Here is a 21,388-nt window from a genome sequence, read left to right as displayed (position 1 = left end):
ATGGTTAGAAGTACCATCTACTGAAGTCTTTGAAACAAAGCAAACATCAAGCAGAAATTCAATGCCAATTTGAAAATTATACTGTAATATTTGATAAAAGAAGATTTTGAGAGGACAAATTAAGCTTTGAGAGATGTACATCAGTGACTGCAGCTAGTGTCATCAAGAACGAAAACTGGAAAGATAAGAAAAGGTTGCACAACCCTTGATAGTTTCCATTCCACTTGAAAGGTCACCTGCTCTGGTGACTTTCACCATATCACAAAGCTTGGGAAAGTTGTTGTTTGAACTGCAGCTCCCATAATCACCCACCCACCATAGCTACAGAGGGATTCTGGGAGGTGTAATCCAAGCAAATTATTTTTCCAAGCTCTACTTGGAAGTACATTTCAAATATTAATTGTATGTCAAGTGAAGAAGCAATTTCACATAGTCTTAGTTGTTGAAACAGAATTATATAACCTGATTGCTTAGTATGAAGCAAGTAACACATCTGGTGGGTCACACATGCCTCTCTGATAATTTTTGTGGCCTTACCACTGGCATCCACCACCAACTCGAAATTTACTATCATACATGGAGCATAGGCACCACAGCAGCAGCAAAGGAAATTGGTCTCTTTTACTACTGCTGCTGCTATATCACCAGAGTTCAGTGACACAGTAGTAAATTCAGCAACATGATGATTCGGGCCATGGAGCCACTGGGAGGGCATATACCCTCAAACTCAGAGGCTGCCCATCCCAATTTACTAGGATCATGTTCTTATAGAAATAAATTATTATTATTATTATTATTATTATTATTATTATTAAACTGTCCCCAGCATGATTCCTTATTGCCTTTATTATTAACATTACTACTACTATTATTATTATCTTTTTTTTAACCAGGCATAGTTAAGATTAAGACAGTACTCTAAATCTACTAAAACTCTTTTGCATTCCAGTTGTAGGTCATAAATTACGCTTGTGTGACTTAACAGAATGTACTAAGCAGTAAGTGTTTTAACATATTAGCATTTTCCCATTCCAGGAGATACTTCCTTTCTCTCTGGTTGTATTTTATCTTCATGTGGCAATAAGTGATGGAAGATCAGTGCTTCTGCTTCATTTAGAAGTTACAATAACAAACAAAGAAATGATATTTCCCCTGTACAGTTCAAAAGCCATGTATGTATACAAAATTTTAAAACTTAATTGACAAAAAGAGATATCCCACATTTCAGGAAAAATCCGTTTATCAACAATAAAGGAAGTAAATAGTTGGTTCAAGTCAAAGCTAAGCACTTTTGTTCCACTGTAGAAAAACAATTTTCAGTAAAGAACGTTAAGCTAGGATGAGAATCATGTGGCCCTTCAGATGATGTTGAATTACCACTCTCATCAGCGCTAATGGAAATAAAGAATGCTGGAAGTTACTGTCCAACAACATATGGAGGGCCACATAAATATCCTGGGCACATTTACTTAGAATTAAGTCCCACTGTATCCAAAGGGGCTTACTCACTGGTAAGTACATGTAAAATTGCAGCCTAAGGTTTCAATCTTATATATACTTGACTGGGAATAGGTTTCTTCAAATCCTTCTCCCACTTGCATATCTGTCATGCTGGCTGCATATTTGGCATTATGTGAATTAAAAAAAAATTCTACAAAACTTACTTCAGAGGTGCATGGGCATATTCCCAGGGTCAGAGAGCTAAATTTGATTCTTACAACCTATCTGGGAAACTCACGTTTGTTCCTGCTGCTACTGCAATTTCCCCTGAAGTAAGGTGACAACAGGAGAGATTCATTATGGCACAGGAAGATTTTGAAATAACTGCCTGTAACAGTTATGGTGAGTTATGTGTGTGTGTTTTATGGTAGGCCAAGCTGTGCTAGAATTGATCCTCCTTGGAGGAGAATATAGAGCTTTGTGGGCCAGAAACAGACCACCTTAAAGATCTTGGACCCTTGGAAAAACCAAGATAATGTTATCCCTGCTTAAAAAAGCAGGGAGCCAAGTATCTGATCAGTTACTAGGGGCCCTGTTTTTTTCAGGATGGACTTACAGGTACTAGGACTTCCTCTCAGACTAAGAGAATAGTCAAATATGAACACATGAATATAGAGCTGCTGCTATAAAATTCAATTCAGTTCATTTATTACAGCAAATAGCCAGCATAACAACGATAAAATGTTATCTTTCAAAGTGAAATGCCTCTCCTAAACTTCCATTAGTTTTCCCCTGTACTGGATTGTAACTTCTCATGAAGACATTTGAATTTCATTTTGTTTTTAGTGCTGAAGAAGTTAATGCTTTGATGTGAATTACCAATAAGAATCTCTTTTTCCCATCAGCAGGAAAAAGATGAGTTGCCAAGCATAACATGTAAGTTAACGTGTGTCTGCTTCCTCATTATCTTGGCAGAGTTTCTACAATGTCAGAGTTCTTGTAAGGAATCCCTATGAATAGAACACAAATAACAGATTTTTCATATAAAGAAGATAGCCTATCAGCTTTTTTTCCTCCTCTGTCAAAGATGTCCTACTCAGAAAATTCCTCATTTCAGGAGCTAGGCAAATGAACTTATATCACAAAAGGATTTTAAAGTGTCCATTGACAAACTAATACAAAGAAAAGGCATTCCAAATGTTAGCAGGCCAAAATTATGTTAAGAACATCATTATGTTATAAAGATCAAAAAAGATCTTGACTCCTTCCACACTTTGCTGTTAAGAAGAGCAAGTATCCCTCAAGGCAGATATCAACTAGTTATACAGTGTAGTAGTTCTCACCCTTTGGCCTTTCAGATGTTTTGGGGTTCAACTCCCCAAAGCCCCAACCAGCATGCCCACTAGTCAGGAATTCTATTGAATTCCAAACAACTGGAGGACTAAATTACTGAAAACTACTAGCATAGTGCATATGTGCCAAGAAAGAAAGTCTTAGGAAGTTCTTTTTCTTTCCATGTGGCAGCTTTCTCTGAGGATGAATAATTCTACTAGCACTGCACTAAGATTAACTGAAAGTCCCAGCCACATTGGAGCAGAGACAAAGGTGCATCTGAGTAGAAAAGGATAAGACCAAAGCAGCAAATAATGCAGAGAGCAGCCTGACATTTGACAAAATCAGGAAAATCTGGGAGCTGTAATGTCAAAGAGTAACTCTTAACAAAGAGTAGCAAAAAGTAAAGGCTCTGGGTAGCCTTTAACAGTTTTTATTTAATTTAAATTATTTAGTACTCACAGGATACTTCTTGCATTTCAACTTGTGCAACCCACCACACAATTTTGGAATTGCTGACCTTCCTCTCCCCCCCCCCCCCCCCCAAAGTGTAGAGTACTTTTATTCAGGGTCCTAGCTATCCAGTTTTTCAGGATTTTCCATTCCATTTTCTCCTCCAACATTTTATTTCAATATCTGCCCTGCACCACAAGCAATCAGCATTCTTGGGCATGCTCACTCCCCAAGTTGCACAGGGCTTTTTTTTTAATACTTCTGCAAACCTTGCTGGTTGTCAGAGTATGCTAATACATTCTTCTTGAATGTGACACTTTAGCTACATAAGGATCCATGCTCTGAGAATGAATTTAGTACAGTATCAGTACACACAATAAGACAGAGTTCATTAGTAACATCCCTTTTAAACTGACCATATCAGAAAAAGAGGGAAGGCATCTATACCAACACCAAAATAAGAGAGCAATGGTTTGTATAAAATGTGTGCATGCATACACTATTTAAAATGAGCTACAATACATCCACAAGTGGAGACTGTGACCTGCTGAACAGTCTGCTGTTTAGCTGATAATTACTATGAGTGCAACTTTGAGGATCCTGCTGCATTCTCTTCTTATTGCTCTTTATTTCTGAACTAGATCTAGATTGGACAGCCTTTCAAAGAGAGGACAGTCCCCTGTAAAATAGGACACATGGACATCCATGTACTGGTTTTTCTCATCCAAAGCAGCATTTGTTGAATTAACAATTCAATTTTTTAAAAAAAATTTTTTGCAGTGGAACAAAGCACACAGTTGATTTGGTACAATTTTTATGGGATTTCTCTCCAGTGTCCACCACACACAAGGATCTATGATATTAACAGTAGGCCTCCTTGAGTGGAAATACTCCAAAAATCAACATCTGAAATCTCTCAAGTGACACAAATGTTTTCACTCTATGATGGAACTGGCTGTTTTCCTACAAAGCTGGTTTTCAGATTTCCGAAGAGCTTGTGTAGGAAATCATCTAGAATATCTACTACAGTGGAACATTGCCTAATCTAAAATCTTGGCCTACCATTATCTCAAGGAGTATGCTCATGTATATGTGCCTGGGTGGCATGCAGAATAGCCAACCCATGAAAATCAAACCATTTTGGGAATTCCCTCCCCGCTTCTTGGCTATAGAAATGCACTTAATTACTCTCTTTCAAGTAACTCCTGGATTTTTACCAGTTTTCAGCAGCTGCTAATACAATTAACCTATATGTAGTTATGGAAATTTTCCTGCATTAAGTTGAACAGAATAAGAATGCAATGCTGTTTTTCAGCCTTCAGCCTTCTGTCTGATGTGTATGGACTGTTTTTTCTTATGTAAGCTAATTAAAAAGAAATATCTCTCATGTTATCTGTGGTGAAGGAGGAGCTATATTTTACTGCTTCCCTCCCTCACAAAAGAAACTAGAACTCTTATAGAAGCACAGATTCTATCAGGCCTCAGATGTGTGGTCCTAGCTGTTGGGTGTCAGGCTATGCAGATGGACCAAACAATGCTAAAGCCAGATCAGATTCCAAGAGGCTAGACACTGAACAGAGCAGGAGAAACAACTGTGTTCCAGAGAAGATGGTTCCTTATTTCTTATACACTTCCAGCCTTGTCTTAAATGCTAGACTTCTGATTCCATTACACTAATTATGCAGTTGGCTCTCCATATTCATGGATTATTTTATTCAACCATCCACAGCTTCAATATATACACACACACACACACACACACACACACACTCCAAAAAGCAAATCTTGATTTTGCCATTTTATATAAAGGACACCATTTTATTATGCCACTGTATACAATGGGACATGAGCATCCACAGATTTTGGTATCCATGGGGGTGGGTGGGTGTTCTGGAACCAAACTCCAGCAGATACCAAAGCCCTACTGTATAACTTTCTAATTCTTATTTCATTTATATCCAGTTTTTCTCCCAACATGGGATCCCAGGTGGCTCATAGCTGCCTTGAATTCCACCATCTTGGAAGAAAGGGGGGGGGGGATATAAATCAAATAAATAAAAAGTACAGTACAACTACAAAATATTAAACTATACTATTTAAAATACTATTAATTAAAACAATTTTAAAACATAAGAATAAAGGCACAGCACACACATACGCTATTATAAGAACTTTCTGTACAACCAGTTAAATGCCCAAACCCTACAGAAAGGTCTTTGCTTACTAGCAGAAGACAACAGAGAGGGGACCAACCTAGTCTCCTGTGGAAAAGAATTCCACAGTTGGGGAGGAGCCACCAATCACGCTATCACGCTGTGATAGGATTGCCATAAATCAAAAATGACTTGAAGACACACAACAACAAGAATGCAAATTGTGCAAGGTGGAATAGCATAGTGAAAATCTGAGTTAATGATATTTCCTTGGTTGACATTATTTTTAGTCCTGGGTATTAAATTTCCATGAATGACTCATAGGAAACATCTATGGTTCTCAAGATGCCCTTGTTTCACAAGAAGTGGGTTTCCTCCCCAAGCTATAATGTTGTGCAGCTGGATTGTTCAATACTTCGAGACACCAGCAGAAAATCCTGGCACAGGCTTTTCTAAAGGTATGCCATAATGGTCCCCCTCTCCATTGGAAAACAAGCCCTAGCTTCTGTGAGTTCTCTTTAATTCAATCTCTCTTTCAGCAACACATCAGAGACCCTAGCAACTGCATCTGCTACACTGGCATTATCTGGAGAACAGACTTACTATTTAGACACTTGGAAGAGAAACTAGCTGCCATATATAAATAACTGTCAGACTTTGAATTCATCTGCAAGTGTCTGGAAACTTCAGAATTTATAAAAAAGGAGATGAATGTTCTAAAAAGATAACAAAATTTGGAGAGCCTGCTAAGTATCTGTCTGCCATAGCAATCACATGAAGAAAAAAAAAGGCACTGACCTTTACTAGCTGAATGAGCATTTATAGAGCTGTACAGAACTATTCATTTGACTGAGCAGCTCTTCAACTTCATTTCTCTGAAATTTAAAGGGTGCCAAGAGGCAAACTTCATTTTAGAACTTGCTAATTAAAACAGATGACTCCTGTATTGTTTTTGAATTTAGAGGGTAAACAGTGGAGCTGCAGGAATATAAAAGCTTGCCACTTCTTTAGTAAGGATGAAAATAAAGAGGGCACAAAGAAGCTGGTTTGTCATTCAGATCCAAATATACTTTACAAATCTAGTAAGCACAAGACTTATCTGTTCAACAGATTAATTAACTTGTCTGCTGAACAGATTAATTTATTAAAGTGTTCTCAAAGAATTTTCAAAGCTGATTTATATAAACAATGAAATTTAAGGCTATGATCAATTATAATACTAATTTTGAAGGGTTTAAAGATACAATTATTCTGTTCCAAGATTATGCTTCTACTAATGAGAGGTTTTCACATTAAGAATTTGTGCCAGAGTTTTCCTGTTTTCCTTTTCCCTTCTCCTCCTCCTATTTCCCTCTTGTCCCATCTCTTTTTAAGATTTTAAGCCTGTTGGCAGGGACTATAGTGTCCTATTTTTATTGATGTAAACCATGTAGAAAGCCTTTTCAGCTGCTGAGTGGGTAGAAATGCTATGAATCAAACACAGCAAATCATACAGCCCTCCAGCTGTTGTATGCAACTCCTAACACTCCTCACTATTGGCTATGAAGATTATTGCACGTGCTTTATTCTGTCATTTTTGTGACAGAATACACCTGTGTTTAACTCCAAAGATGGTTCTTATCACATTCTCCTTATCCATTTTCAATATGAGCTGCATATGGGAAAATGCAGTAAGAACTGTCTTTGAAGTTAAACGTGTGTGTATCTTGTTGCGAAAATTATAAGATAAAATGTGTGTGATGATCTATGTGTAGGACTGCTGTGATTTAAAGTCCAACAATATTAGTATTGTATGGATTTTTCCGTCCAAGTTTATTTCTTTCTTCTCTTTCTTTCTTTCTTTTTTTTTTTGTAATCATACTTTTTAAAATCCAGTAATTTTTTTCAGAGTCCATATAAATATGTTTAGAAAGTGCATTTGAAACATGCTTAACTCAAGGGTGGGAATCATATAGCCCTTCAAATGATGTTGGCGGCAGCTCCCAGAATTCCTCAGCATTGGCTCTACTGTCTAGGGCTACTGCAATATCTGGAGGGCCAGCAACATCTGAAGGGTTTCCTTCCTTGGGGGTCTTTAAATAGAGGCTGGATGGCCATCTGTTGGGGATGCTTTGATTGAGAGTTCTTGCATGGCAGGGGGCCATAGCTACCGGTGCACAGCTTTCCCACGCTCCTTTGTAGACGCAGCGCCAGAGGAGTGCTGTGATGTATCTTGCCGTGTGGTGCAGTGTGTGTCATCAGCCTAGCCTAGGGGTGGAGTCGTGGCATGTGTCGTATGGACCTCATGCCCCAACTCTGCCCCCAGGCCAGCCTTAATGGCTGGTCTGTACAGGCTCTATCTGCATCCACTTTACTGCCAATTGCCTGTTTAAATAAAAAGGTCTTTACTTGCTGGAGAAAGAAGTGCAGAGAACAGTCTACCTAAATGGACTTTGTCACTTATTTAGGCCTGTGGAGCTGATCCTCAGTAATCAGACACACATAAATAGATCACCACAATGCACCAAATTATACAATAAATAGATATAGACTGAGTATCACTAAGAATTTCCCAAACTAGTTAAACATGCCAATGTGGACAAGGTACTTTTATTCTATGCCACCCAAAGAATTGTAGATATTAGGATCTTCAGCATTTTGGTAAGCCACCTTGGGGTCCATACTAGTAAAGATGTGGGAAGATAGATAAACAGACAAATGATAGATATTGATTTTTTTAAAAAACCCAATTGATTAAAGTTCTGTATCATACCCATATGGGGGAACTGGCCCCAAGTTATAGCTAGATTTCCCCACTGTTCTTGCTTCTCTAGTCATGTAATCACATTTCCCAGAAATGCCTCTTTGATCAGCACTTGTTCTCTAAGGGCATTTTCTAAAAACAGTTTCTGGAGAGGGCATTAAGTGTCAGACTACACCCAATGCTAAGCATATCTTTGAATCCCAAGATAGTAGTTTTCACTTGCTCACACTTTGAAATAATTGCAGCTGCTGTTACTGCTCATTTACTTGTAAGAATTCTGCCCACCCAGTTTTTGGGGAGCCTTCCTTTCCTTTCAGCTTTCCATGCAAGATTGTCCCTCAACCCTCTGTTTAGAATTTTTTGGTGAAGTTATCTGGAAGGTCTTCTGTGGAGAAGGGAGGGGAGAGAAATCTGCTTCCAATAATCTTCTTGGGCATGACTCAGTCAGGACCCAAGCCATTATACCGAAAAGAACCTACTACTAATGTATGGTGTCCATTCCACCCCATCTTGGGAAAGAGCCTGCTGAGATAATACAGATGTGATGAATACAAAAGATGGCAATCAAAGGATGAGAAAAATCAAGCAAGGAAAAGGCATGGGTGAAGCCAAGATTCCAACATCTTTTACTGTCCCAAATATTTTCCACATATAAAGCAGTTCCTGTGAGTCTTCAAATATTCTGGTTGCCTCAGAAACAAGGCCAGGATGTTTCACATAATACACACCCACATACAATGCAATAGAAGTTGCATTCATGAGACCTCCTGTGACTTGATGGTTAAATGCAAAATAGTATCATTAACTCTTACCCTTACATGTACAAATATTTAGCTATTCAACGCTCATAAGAATAAAAGTAACACAGTAAATGTATTGATTTAAATAGATGACTAGTGGTTAGGAAACACCTACATTTACAACCACTTTAGCCTAAGGAATTCAATATAACAGAATCAAATGTCCTAGATTAAAGCAAACCACACATCTAGTGATGTTTTCCCTCCTAAAAACAACACACATGCACCCTTTGTTACATCATGAGTTACTTTATAAGCATATGAGAGTTTTAATTACTATTTGTAATACTGCACGAGAAAGTTGCTTTAAGGGTAGGAAAGCTCAAAGCCCTTTGCGGTGACTAATAACACAATTCATTTTCAACATCACTGGGCTAAGGAATCTCTGGATCTTGGTAAACTTCATTTCCCTCCAGCCACAGCCAAACATGTACCAAAATCACCTCCCACACCCTCTAGGACAGGGATGGACAACACTTGAAGGCTAGGATGGCCACATTGGTTGCCCAGGAGACCTTGGGAGGCCATACACCTCCCATTGCACCCACTTCAACCAAAAAATTAAAAAAAAGTTTTTGCTTCAAATGCTACCAAACATTCTCAGTGGGGCACAGGGGCATTTACACCCTTGTGAAGCCGAAGGCTTTCATGGCCGGCATCCATAGTTTTTTGTGGGTTTTTCAGGCTATGTGGCCATGTTCTAGAAGAGTTTCTTCCTGATGTTTCGCCAACATCTGTGGCTGGCATCTTCAGAGAATGCTTGCCTGGAAAAAGTTGGGTATATATATATACAGTGTGAGCCTGGGAATGCAGGAGTGATTTGCATGTGTATTGTTCTGTTGCTGATGGCAGGCCTCAGGCTGGGAGGCTAATGCAAAAGAGGATTAGTGTCTGCTAACTGGTGATCATTGTCTGCTGGGAAAGCCCCTGGGAAAGCCCCTGAAGTCCACAAACATCTGGATAATTTCAACCCAAAAGACAAAACCCTTAAAGTGAACAAAATTTGGCTACCAGTCCTGAAGAATAGCAAAATGAGGACTTAGCAAATGCAAATGGGAAACCACTCAGAGTCAGGGGCTTTCCCAGCAGATAATGATCACCAATTAGGAGACACTAATCCTCTTGCCAAGAAAACCCCATGATAATGTTGTCTTAGGGTCATCATAAATCAGAAATGACTTGAAGGCACGCAACTACACACACATGCAGCTTACCTTACTTCCTTGAATGCCTTTTGGACCAGGCTCACCAGGAGGTCCACTGATTCCCTTTAGCAAAATAAAAAAGGAAGAACTTTGAGATTTACAAATCCTTGAACATTTAAGTATGGCTTTCTGCACAGTGTCAGTTGTAAGAAAGAATCTGCAAAGATATCTATGTATGAATCTTTACAATAAAAAGGAGGCAGGGTTGCATAAAACCATTTTATTGAAAAAAATACTTTTTTTCTCTTGTATTCTTAATGCAGTGTGGCTTTTCTGCTTACCTTAATGGTATTTACCTTTCAGTATTTAACTCAAATCCTTCTGAGCTGACATTATATGAACTATAGAAAACATTCACAGCAGCAAGGCTATCCTAAGCCAATGATTATCACAAATTTCATTAAATTACATTAAAATTCTTAAGTATTTTAGACAAGTAGGAAGCTAAAACATGTGGTCAATGAAGAAGTGAAAGCAAAACAAGACAGCAGTCTCAGAAATATAAGAAATGACATTGTTGTACATTGTTTTAATTTCTTTTCTGTCAACAGAATTTGAATGGCTCACATTTTAATATGAAAAATGTGCACAAGAATGCATACATTTTTACTGCATTTCTCCTTATGTACATTCCTAACATAAGAAATCTTTTCCCCCCAATGCATGCTAACATTCTTTGAAGATTATCACATGCCTCTTTTCGTCTGATCTGAGCACAGGAGTTTATCATACTAGGGAGATCCTGAAGAAAAACAGGATTTAAAAGAGATTTAGATTGAAAGAAAACTTGCAAATGCAGGAAGTTTATCACGTAAAATGATCCCCAAAGTGAAATAACGCAAAGTTAAACTGAATGTAAAGTGAAGAAAACCGGCAGCTTTTTACTTTCAGGAAGTTCCAAAAGTAAAAAGCTGCCGGTTTTCTCCACTTTATGTTCAGTTTAACTTTGCGTTATTTCACTTTAACAGCGATGTCATCTGATAAACTTTGGGCATTTGCGGGGGGGGGGTTTAAATTTATATCTAGTTTAAATCCCACTTTTCTTTGGGATCTCCCTAATGTGATAAACTCCACAGTTCGGGCATGGTCTTAAATGGGTGAAAATGGATCTTATTGCATGCCTCTGTGCCCAACTCGGCTGCATCGCGTACCCAATCAAGACTCCTGGCACACTTTTCGAAGATTGGGAAAGTAGCATCCTTTGTAAATTATGCTAGGAGTCCAGATAGGATATGCGATGCAGCCAAGTTGGACACAGAAGCATGCGACAAGACCAGTTTAAGCCTGTGCCCAGATTGGATAAAAAGAGGCATGCAATAATCTTTATAGGTTAGAAGAAATGTATATGCCAGAAAGACATACAATTTTAAAATATGGAATAAAAAATGTGCGCAAATTTGCACATTGATTTTTTAACTGGGGGGGAAATCACTGAGGAGGAAATTTCCCAATTGGGGAGAAAGGCATAATAGTGATAGCAACCTTAGCTTACCTATATGCAGTAGTTGCTAGTTTGCCTGTCTCCCTAAGGATTTAGGTATAATATGTATTTCATGCCATTTCTTATTTGTTAGTCTTATTAGTAACACCCTCTCTCTGCTTGCATCAATTTGGCCACAGCCAGTCTGAGTTTGTCTTTTGTTTAATAATCTGCAGTTCTCTCTCTCAGTTGCATGTCTGAAGAATACATGTTACAAAGCTGCTCATCATGAGATGGTATGAAATCCTTAGTATTTGTAAAGAAACTGACTTCAGACATTTCTATAAAGAAGACTAATCTCCCTTTGTAATGACAGACACCAGAAGAGAAGCATGAAATTGTACTTAGATGATGACACTATTCTGGGAAATCCCTGTTTATGTTTTCCCCTGTTGTATCACTAGAGCTGTTCAGTAGCAATACAACTGGCTACCATGGGAACTCCTTAATTGCAAGGAAAGGTTCATGGTGAAAAACTCTATATATTTCTATTGGCACAAAGGCTAAAAAAGTAGCAAAAGAGGGGACAGTGGTCAGCAGTTCCACTGAGACAGCAAGAATGTTCTCACATTTCTGCAGAAGTAAAACTGTGTAGCTGCTGAAAATAATACCAAACATGATTAAGTGACACAAGATTGATAGCAGTTTCCCTTGAGAATGCAAGGTTTTAAAAATAAGATTGAAGGGAAAACACCACGATTAGGATAAAAACAAATGCCTATGTCATCTGGAAAATCGTGGAAGTTGTAGTCCTAATCATTTTTTTTTATCCAAGGTCTGTTCCTCACTAAAAGCAACAGCATGGCCAAGGAGGACATGCTACAACTCTTCTCCTTAGTTTTGCAATGGGGGTGGGGAGCACTTAGTTATGTCTCCATTCTCAAGTGAGACATCCCAGGCACTGATTCTCCATCAAAGTAAGGTAAAACAATATCTTATGCTTAACATATAACATCTTCTGTTTTTCTTTATTTTATTAGAAGTGCAGGAAGACCCATTTTTGTATTCTGGTTGCAATGCATAAAGAAATAGTGTGTATCCCTTCCTGGTCTATCTGCAATTGGGAGAAATCGCTCCATGGTGCAAGTAAAGAACTTTGTTTTTAAAAAGCTCCCATTGATACCAATGGGAAGTTCTTATAAGACTGTATATGTGTGAGCTGTGGGGTTGATCATGACTGGGAAAAGGGAAGATAAAACATTCCCTTGCCTGCTGCTCTCAGCTTAACAAACCTATCCATTAATTGAAGGAAACAAAAGTTATATGTAAACCACACCCTCCAACTATCTTGATTTGGCAGGGACAGTCTTGCTGAATACTCTGTTGTCCCATTTTTCAGCTGCTTTTAAAACATCACAGTTTTTCTCTCCTCCCACTTTCTACTTTTGTCCTCAGCATATTTCTTTGCTTCAAACAGAGTTCCAAGTGTACAATATTGTTTGCACCCAATTAAGTGGGGAGGGCAACAGTAGCCCAGGCAAAAGCAAATTGCTGCAGCCTCTTTGAGGTTTTACATTCTCTCACATTAATATTTTTTGCCATCTTGACTATACTCTGATTTTATTTGACCAGATGTGTCCTGCTTTGTATCTGTGAAATATTGGAGGCTATGGTAACGTGTCGTTTTGGCCCTAGGAAGTAGGCCAATGTTGTCAGTTTGTCTCAAACCCAGTGACATTGAAAACATGACTAATGTTAAACAAACATACCTGAGGGCCTCTTGGTCCCTTTGGTCCAAAAGGGCCTTCTTCTCCCTATTCAAATAGAACAAGAAAGATATAAAAATTAATTGCAAGTCAGATTACACTTTCTGAGACATTTTAAAACTCTCTCCACACTATTATTTTATATTTGTATTTAATAGTACTTATAGGTAGAAACATCAGGTGATATAAATACGCCAGCACTGGCGATGCCACTATGTTAGTGGATGCAGTGACAGCAATAAAATGGTTGTCAGCACTGTGGTAAGAGCATCATGTCAAAAAAGGTGCTTTCTTTCTTGAAGGTTACAGCTTTCATTGCTGTTTGTCTGCCACCATTGGATGCACCTGTGCATATGACTGCAAAGTAACAGACTGTTGACACTGGCATGGTACAGTAACAGGACACTTGCTTAATATTTTCTCACCAATATTAACCTATTTACCTGCTTTTCATCAGAGTGAATGACCCCCCCCCCCCCAATTCAGAAGTTTAACTAAGCACATTATGTCAAACTGTAGCTCCCCGCAGGCTATGGTTGAGCATTAACCACTCAAAGCCAAATCAAATTTGAGATCTCTAGGTGCCTCTTATAGTTTTGTCAAGTGTGCTTGTATTTTAATGATATTTTAGGGTGTTATTAGGGATGGTAAATCTCAATTTCTCCAAGTCCTGACAGGTGTCAAAACCAATGAAACGGTTCTGCATCCTGTAGCTGTGAAACACTGTTTATGTGTGTGGATATAATTTTTATTAAAATTTAAAAACCCACAAAAATGTAATTTACTAAATATTTCTAGTCTTCTTAATCTGAAAAGATAAAAGGTTAAATACTGAGATCATAAAATAATTGTGAATTTCACTCCTGGATGTAACACATGCCTTCTCTTCAACTTGAGTCACTACTACTTTTATCAGTGGTTTCTATGAATATAAACTTGTGTGTGTGTGTGTGTGTGTGTGTGTGCGTGCAGGGAAGAGTCTCTACCAACTGTCTACAACAAGAAGATGGATCAAATAGTAGTAATAAACACATTTAAGCTTGTAGGTTTAGTGAAGACGATCCATATCCAATATGAAGCCAAACAGTTAGGATTTTATTTTATTTTATTTTATTTTGAGCTACTATGAATGTAATGCTTTGCCCAATGCTGTGACTGCCCTTCAGGGAAAACCAGATTTCTCAGCAATGGGAAACACCAGTAAACACTGCTGAATACTATGCAATAAATCTTGGTGTTTTTTTTCCTTTTTAAAAAAAAATTATGCCAGGACACACAGCTACCAATTATACCATTCAGCTAATTCCTCTAGATTGTAAATGTGCTTCTGAATATTGGCACTGTGCTCCTGATCTTTTGCTCTATGCTTCTCCTATGTGTTCTCCACGTCTGGTCATTTTCCACTGGCATGCTTTCTCCCTTTAAAAAAAGGAGTCTTGTTATACTTTTGGCAGTAATTTCTCATCTTCTTTTGCAAGTGGGAATCCTGTGGGTGATGAGAACTTTGGCCTGTTCAGAGGGTTCTTCAGGTTCTTAATCCATTAGGGAGTTTAATCCTTTACAGATGTTCAATGCCTTTCCCTTCATTGCCCTATTTTTAAAAAATCTTTATAAAGCTTTCTTTGCATTTCTACATTCTTGACATATGGTTTCTATGTCCATGTTTCCTTTCCATCTTAACTGCCAGCTGCTAACTAATTTGCTTTTATCTTAACACAGAGTCACAAAAATACCATTTCCTGCTACTTCTTCACCAGCTGCCCCATAAATAGGCGCAGCTATAAGAATTATAATTTATAGGGATTTCATTTTAAGAAATTAAACTATTTTAGCATCAGTTCTATTTCTTGTCAGCCACTATATTTAGCCCCAGACCTTGGGCTGAACAAGACAGATAAAACCAGGATATCAACCAGGAATAGTCTTCAATGTTACTGATAACAAAAGCAGTTTAAGAGAGTTGGGAGCATCTTGGAGGGTTGGGCATCTCATCCTGTATACCATGGTGGGCAAATGTGTCCCTCCATAAGATTTGCATCTCCCATAATCCTTCACCATTGTCTATGCTGACTAGAGCTACTTAGAGTTGTAAGCCAAAAAAACCTCTATCCTTCTGGAGAGTCACAGTTGTCTATACTTGGTATATATCAAGGAGTTTAGGTTTGTAGATGCTACTTTATGCCCCCCCTGTAACCATCAGTCTGTTGTTGTTGATGACGATGGTGTGTTAGTCTGGTTCAACATATGGCAACCCTCTAAATGAGAGATGTCCAAGTGGCCCAGTCATCAACTGCTCTACTAAGATCTTGCAAACTGGGGACTGTAGCTTCCTTGACTGACTCAATTAACATGTAGCACAGTCTTCTTCTTTTCCTACTGCTTTCTGCTTCACCAATCATCATCCAGTGAGTCACATCATGTTGTTATTTGTTCAAAGTATAACAGCCTCAGCTAAGTCATCTTTACATTTCTCTTTTTAGCAGTCCACGGTATCCGTAGAATTCTCCCCAGCACCACATTGATTTTCAGCTTTCTTCACTGTCCAGCTATGACACTCAAACATAGTGATCAGAAATACAGTACAGAGCACCTGCGTCATACGCGAGCGCCTTACACGGCTTTCAGTATACACTGAAAGCTGCGCTGGGAAAAGGAGCAGTGCACTCCATAAGGGGTAATGGTGCCTGCGCCCATGGTGCATACGTGCCGCCATGTGACTGCGTGCACAAACCCCATTCATTTAAACAAGGCTTGAGCATAGGTGGAATTCCCTTTACGCGGGGCTGGTGGTCCGGAACAGATCCCCCACGTAAAGGAAGGGCGGATTGTACTATGATTTATCAGTCATTGCTAGGTGCAAAATAGTGACTCAAGAAGCTGGAGATTAAATCGTGGAACACCATGTCTTTGACCACATACATACTCACACCAGTAATGTATTTTCAGTACCAGAACATGAACACAAATGAGTAGCCATGTGTTTTATTGTATAGAGAACAGTTTTTTAAAGGAGGGATGCCAGAAATGAAAGCCAATGCTATTATACAAGAAATATTCTTCAGGGGCAACTAACTGCAATTATACACACACTTAGTTCAGAACTCGATTGAAATCAGAGAGATTGAATAAAAAAGATATAACAGATTCTAATGGATCAACTCATACTTCTTTAGTCTACACTGGATGCTGCTGGATCATTTTTTTTTTGTGGGTAGTTCAAGAATCACGTTTTCAAACTAATAACTAATCTTCCACAGGCAACTACTATGTGTAATAGGAAAGTTCCTATCAACTGAAATGTGATTCGGTAAGTACTATACCTTTTGCCATTGAAAAAAGACATTTCCCATTTGCTTCTTCATATAATCATTCAATATTTGAATCAAATAATCATATCACAAATAATTTACATTGTGTTGAACTTACTCTGTCTCCTTTTAGGCCAGGTGTTCCACACTCCCCTCTCTCACCCTACAAAAATAAATATTTAAAAGATACAGTCAGAGATTTTCTGTTCCCTTTTCAGACAGATAATGCAATACTTGTCTAATATTTGATTGGTGTGTCCTCAGTGTTTTCTACCATACCATGCCCTGGCAGCCTCCTTCGAGTTATCCCATGAATCTTCAGAATAATCAAACATATAGCACCATGGGTGATGCTATTACTACTATTTCTCCTCCCAAAATCCTTCATCTCCCAGCATGTAGATAATGGATGGAGGAAATGAACATTAAGGCAGTGGCTAGGCATCAGGGTAGAACTTGGAAAAGTTACTTTTTTAGACTACAGTTCCAAAAGCCCTGAAACCAAGCTCTGCCTAGATGCATATGTCCGCCAGTAGTGTCTCTATTTGCTCATTGCATTACATTGGATTGTATGAGCTCGTAGGCTTTTCTAGACTGGCCTAAAGAAGTGTGGACTCTGCCAGATGTTGTAACCTCTGCTTCTTCTCAGGTTACAGGGGGACAAGGATGACTACTGTAGAGGTTTATTGGATCACTGGGACACTTTTAGTTTTTTAAAAATGTAGGCAGGTTGGTTTGCTGAGGTGATCTTCAGCCTAATATCTGACCAACTATGTACCGCAGCGGGCAACACATACTTCACAGGCCTCATGCAGATGTCTTTAAGTCCAGGGCCCAACCCATCTCTGTTTCTGTAGCCCCATACTACTTGGGACCACCTTGTGGGTGGGTGTGCATGCACATACACCTTCAGTCACCTATCGACTTATGGCAACCCCATAATAACAATTACCACCACTTTCAAAAAACCTTTGTTTGTTTCTAATGTGAAGAACTACAATTCTCTTCCAAAGTAAGGCACACAGCCTTGATTAGGAAATGTTATGTTATTAGTGCTCCCCTCAACATGGTAGTGAACCTTTGGTCATGAAAAATTCACTCTGTTTTTTAAAAAAATCCCCAAACCCATTTTTCCTGTGCGTATAAGGGACTATTTATATGGAGTCTCTAAGGCGCGTTACAGACGGGCCCATGAGGTGCCGTCATTACGCGCGAGGGGCAGTGCTTCCTGACACGCCTTGCCCTTCACGCATAATGACTACGTCAAAATGGCGGTGCCGCATACAGATGGGCGCCACCATTTTGACGTAGCAGACGCTCTGCATCCGCATGTCGCACAGTGGAAGTGACACCGCGAGTGTGCGCTTTGGTACTTGCGGCGTCTCTTCCGGGCTGCAGGAAGGAGCGTGAAAATCATGCTCCTTTGCAGCGTCTGGGAACTGTGCCGTTTGGCTGCTGCGGTTCCCGGATGCTGCAACTGGCGGCGGCACAAGGCTGCCCCTTCTGCCCCTAAGTCCCGCAAATTTTGCTCCGGTATTGTGTTATTTGACACATTTTTGTGCATTTGGCTCTTCAGACTTTCAGCTTCTGCTTTTGATTTTAATCTTTGTCTTCCCTAGTCAACACTGTTTGCTTCTGAACCTATGAGGATCTGATATCATACATTATCATTATTCAGAATCTTTTGGTACAAAGCTTCTCAGGCTAATGAAGCTGTCTTCTTTTTCTCTTTTTTCTTTGTTCCTGTTCAAGTTCTACTATGTCCTTACAATCCATATTTCTTTAAGGCATCCTCTTCCTAGGTATCTAATTATGTCATTAAAAATTGCTTAATACAATTTTAAGAAATTATTTGGTAACCACCTTACCTTGTCTCCTTTATAACCAAGACTTCCCTGTTGGCATGATAATAAAAAATAAAGCTGTTTTACCATGGTTAATTAAATACAAATATCAAGAATATGCTAAAGAATTTTCTGTTTTGATCAGTTTAGAGTGTACAGTATTAACCATGATGGGCAAGGGGGAAATCATGAAATGCCACCATTTACAGAACAAATTATTGTATCTATAAAAAAAGTATCTGCTGTTGATGGGCATGGACAGATCTGTGCGTATAAGGGACTATTTATATGGAGTCTCTAAGTCCCGCAAATTTTGCTATCGGGGTGGGTGGGTGGGTCTGGAACAGAACCCCCACAGATATGAAAAGCATCAATAAAACCTCACTGTGGGATAGGAGCATGTAAACCAGTGGTATCAAACAATGAAAAGATATGTTTAAGAGCACAATTTGCAAGAATTCATAGCACAGATAGTCTTTTAGGAAGACAGATACAGGAATTATCAGGTACCTTTGGTCCTTTTTCTCCAGGCTCTCCTTTCTCAGTCTCACCCTAGAAAGTTAGGTAGAAAGGAGTGAGAACACACATTTCTTATTTGAAAACAATATGCTTTGCATTTATCAAAGTGCAGGCCACAACTCTGAGAATGCTTTTACTATGAACATATTGTCCAGGAGGTGAGCACCAAGAGGTGAGCAACTAATCCCACAAAGTTATAAGGAGAAATACATATATTTTCATTCTGATATGCGAATTCTTCACAAAAAAATGAATTTTTAAATATTTTTCCTGGCAGGGAGGGGAAAATATGTCAATTGCATTTTCCTTCAACTTTCCTTTTGTCTACTCCTAAATTCAGCTTGTCTCAGACCAAGTATTTTTCCAGTATCAGGTTCTCTTCATCCGCAGTGCTGGGAATTTTCTCAGCAAGTGTAAAGTACATGAAATTTTGTACTTATGTGTACTCATATATTTCTTTTATATGTAACTTCATTTATATATTTTTCCAGTAAATCCTCCTAACATAATTCATCTTTTAATATAGTTTCACTAATATGTGTTTTTTATTCTCTTTCTCTTAATATATATGTTTTTTGGCGAACTCCACTACCACTTTCAGAGAAGTGTGAGTTTCACCCATTGTCATGGCCAGCCAAGAGCAGGTCTCAGAGGATGAGGCTCCTCCAGTACAAGAGGTAATTGAGGCTACACCAGGTGCTAATCCTGCTCTGTCAGAATCCATCCCTGATCTCCCAGCCCCAGAGGAGGAGGCTCTAGTGCTGGTGGGATTCCTCTGGTGGTACAGCAGCCTAGTGGTGACTCTGGGGAGGAACCAGGCTTGAAGGTTCCCTCCTATAGACAATGCAGGGCTGAAAGTGCTGGCAGGCACAGATCCCAGAGAATTGCTGAGAAGCAATTAGCAAATCAGCCTCAGGTGGCACGGGGAAGAGTTTCTCTTACTTAATGAGCAGAGAGACACCAACTCAGTGTCAGAGTTTATTGCATGGTCCTTTGGTGTGACTGCTGCCTGCACTGGCTCCCTGTATCTTGACTCCTTGTTGCCTTGACTCCTGACTTCGGATTGGACTGGACTGGACTGGACTATTGCTACCTCCTGGCTGTCCTGACCCTGGACTGGACTGACTATTGTGACCTCTGTTATCCTGACTTGGCTTTCGGTTTGCTTTCTCTCTTTCTCCTTGCAAGGTTTGTGGACTACTTCCAGCTCCATAGTTAATTGCCTTCCTTATTGGTGTGTGTCTGTGTGTGCTGGCCGCAGTCTAGGACACCCATAAATGTAGTTCTACATTGGTTCAGCAGACCCAAATTAGCTATGTTCTCTTTAATTTCTCCCTTATCCTTAAAATCAGAGTCATCGGATTCCTGAAAAAAACAGAACAATCTCCTAGGAATCAGAATTTTCTGATAAAGGAGAACTAGAAGTTAAATTATGGAATTAGCATTGCTGAGATTAACTGGAAGAGAAATGGGACAGCACTGAGAAAATGGAAGCTAGCATGAGAACATTTGAGCAAAACTATGAAGATTTCGGGTCTCAAAGCAATTGCAAGTGGGATAAACATAGTCCATTAAAACACACCATATACCTCAATGCATATTATTTGAAGGATGACAGGCTAGAAGCAAACATGATGTTTTCAGGCATTAGCATCTGAAGACCTTGGTTGATTGCTGAGACTCTTCAGACTTATCAAAGTCTGTCTAAATGTTTCAAAGAGCCTTGGATAAATATGAAGACTCCTACTGGAATTTAGGATTGGTGTTATATTTGCCTGAAATGATTCCATGTTCTCAAAAAGGCCACCAAAAAGTTCTAATATACAGATGGGGGAATGTATGGCTCTCCAGATGTTGTTGGACTGCAAGTCCCATGATCTCTGACTACAATACTAATTAGGCCAATAGGTTATGCTAGCTACTAACTGCCTAACTACATCTGGAAGGCCATGTGCTTTCCTCCCTCTCAATCTAAGTAGATTCTGGAGATGTTTAATAGAAATTGCAGTAGCCTACTGAATTAGCTGTTTTTCACCTCTCCCAGAGTGCTATTCATGATCTATCACAGCTTCCAAACTTTCTTTGAACAGACCTTTTAACAGCTTTCTGCAATGCAATGTTAAAGAATATAAATCTAATTTACCTTTTCTCCTTTAGGTCCTCGTTCACCTTTATCTCCTCTACTACCATGACCACCCTTGCAAAACAAATGGAGAAAAATATCATTAACAGAATATATGCACTGTGCATTCTAAAAACATCCTGGATGTCATGAAGGACCAGTGGCTGAATGCTACAACAAAAACCAGACGGCATGTTGTTTGAACTGCTAATCTAGTAAATGGCTTTGTTCAGCTAATAATAATAATAATTATTATTATTAGCGTTACTTATGTTTTTATAAC

General features: G+C 39.0%; 1 protein-coding gene across 3 annotated transcripts in view; it reads right to left on the bottom strand.

Annotated features, from left to right (window-relative positions):
• The window catches only part of COL28A1 (collagen type XXVIII alpha 1 chain), an 87,860-nt gene that overhangs the window by 47,139 nt on the left and 19,333 nt on the right, over positions 1-21,388 (bottom strand). For all 3 annotated transcript variants that reach the window (XM_089533186.1, XM_089533187.1, XM_089533185.1), the window contains exons 7-12: positions 21,127-21,180; positions 18,975-19,016; positions 18,489-18,515; positions 16,739-16,783; positions 13,316-13,360; positions 10,136-10,189 (exon numbers count right to left, since the gene is read on the bottom strand). In XM_089533186.1, the coding sequence (XP_089389312.1) occupies positions 10,136-10,189; positions 13,316-13,360; positions 16,739-16,783; positions 18,489-18,515; positions 18,975-19,016; positions 21,127-21,180 (267 nt within the window). The remainder of the gene's footprint in view (positions 1-10,135; positions 10,190-13,315; positions 13,361-16,738; positions 16,784-18,488; positions 18,516-18,974; positions 19,017-21,126; positions 21,181-21,388) is intronic.

This window comes from Sceloporus occidentalis, unplaced genomic scaffold (assembly GCF_023333645.1).
Source record: "Sceloporus occidentalis isolate IW3139 unplaced genomic scaffold, rSceOcc1.0.p SCAF_7, whole genome shotgun sequence".
In the NCBI taxonomy this organism is placed as follows: domain Eukaryota; kingdom Metazoa; phylum Chordata; class Lepidosauria; order Squamata; family Phrynosomatidae; genus Sceloporus; species Sceloporus occidentalis.
Note: the sequence above shows the minus strand (reverse complement) of the source record. Positions and strands in the feature narration are given on the sequence as shown.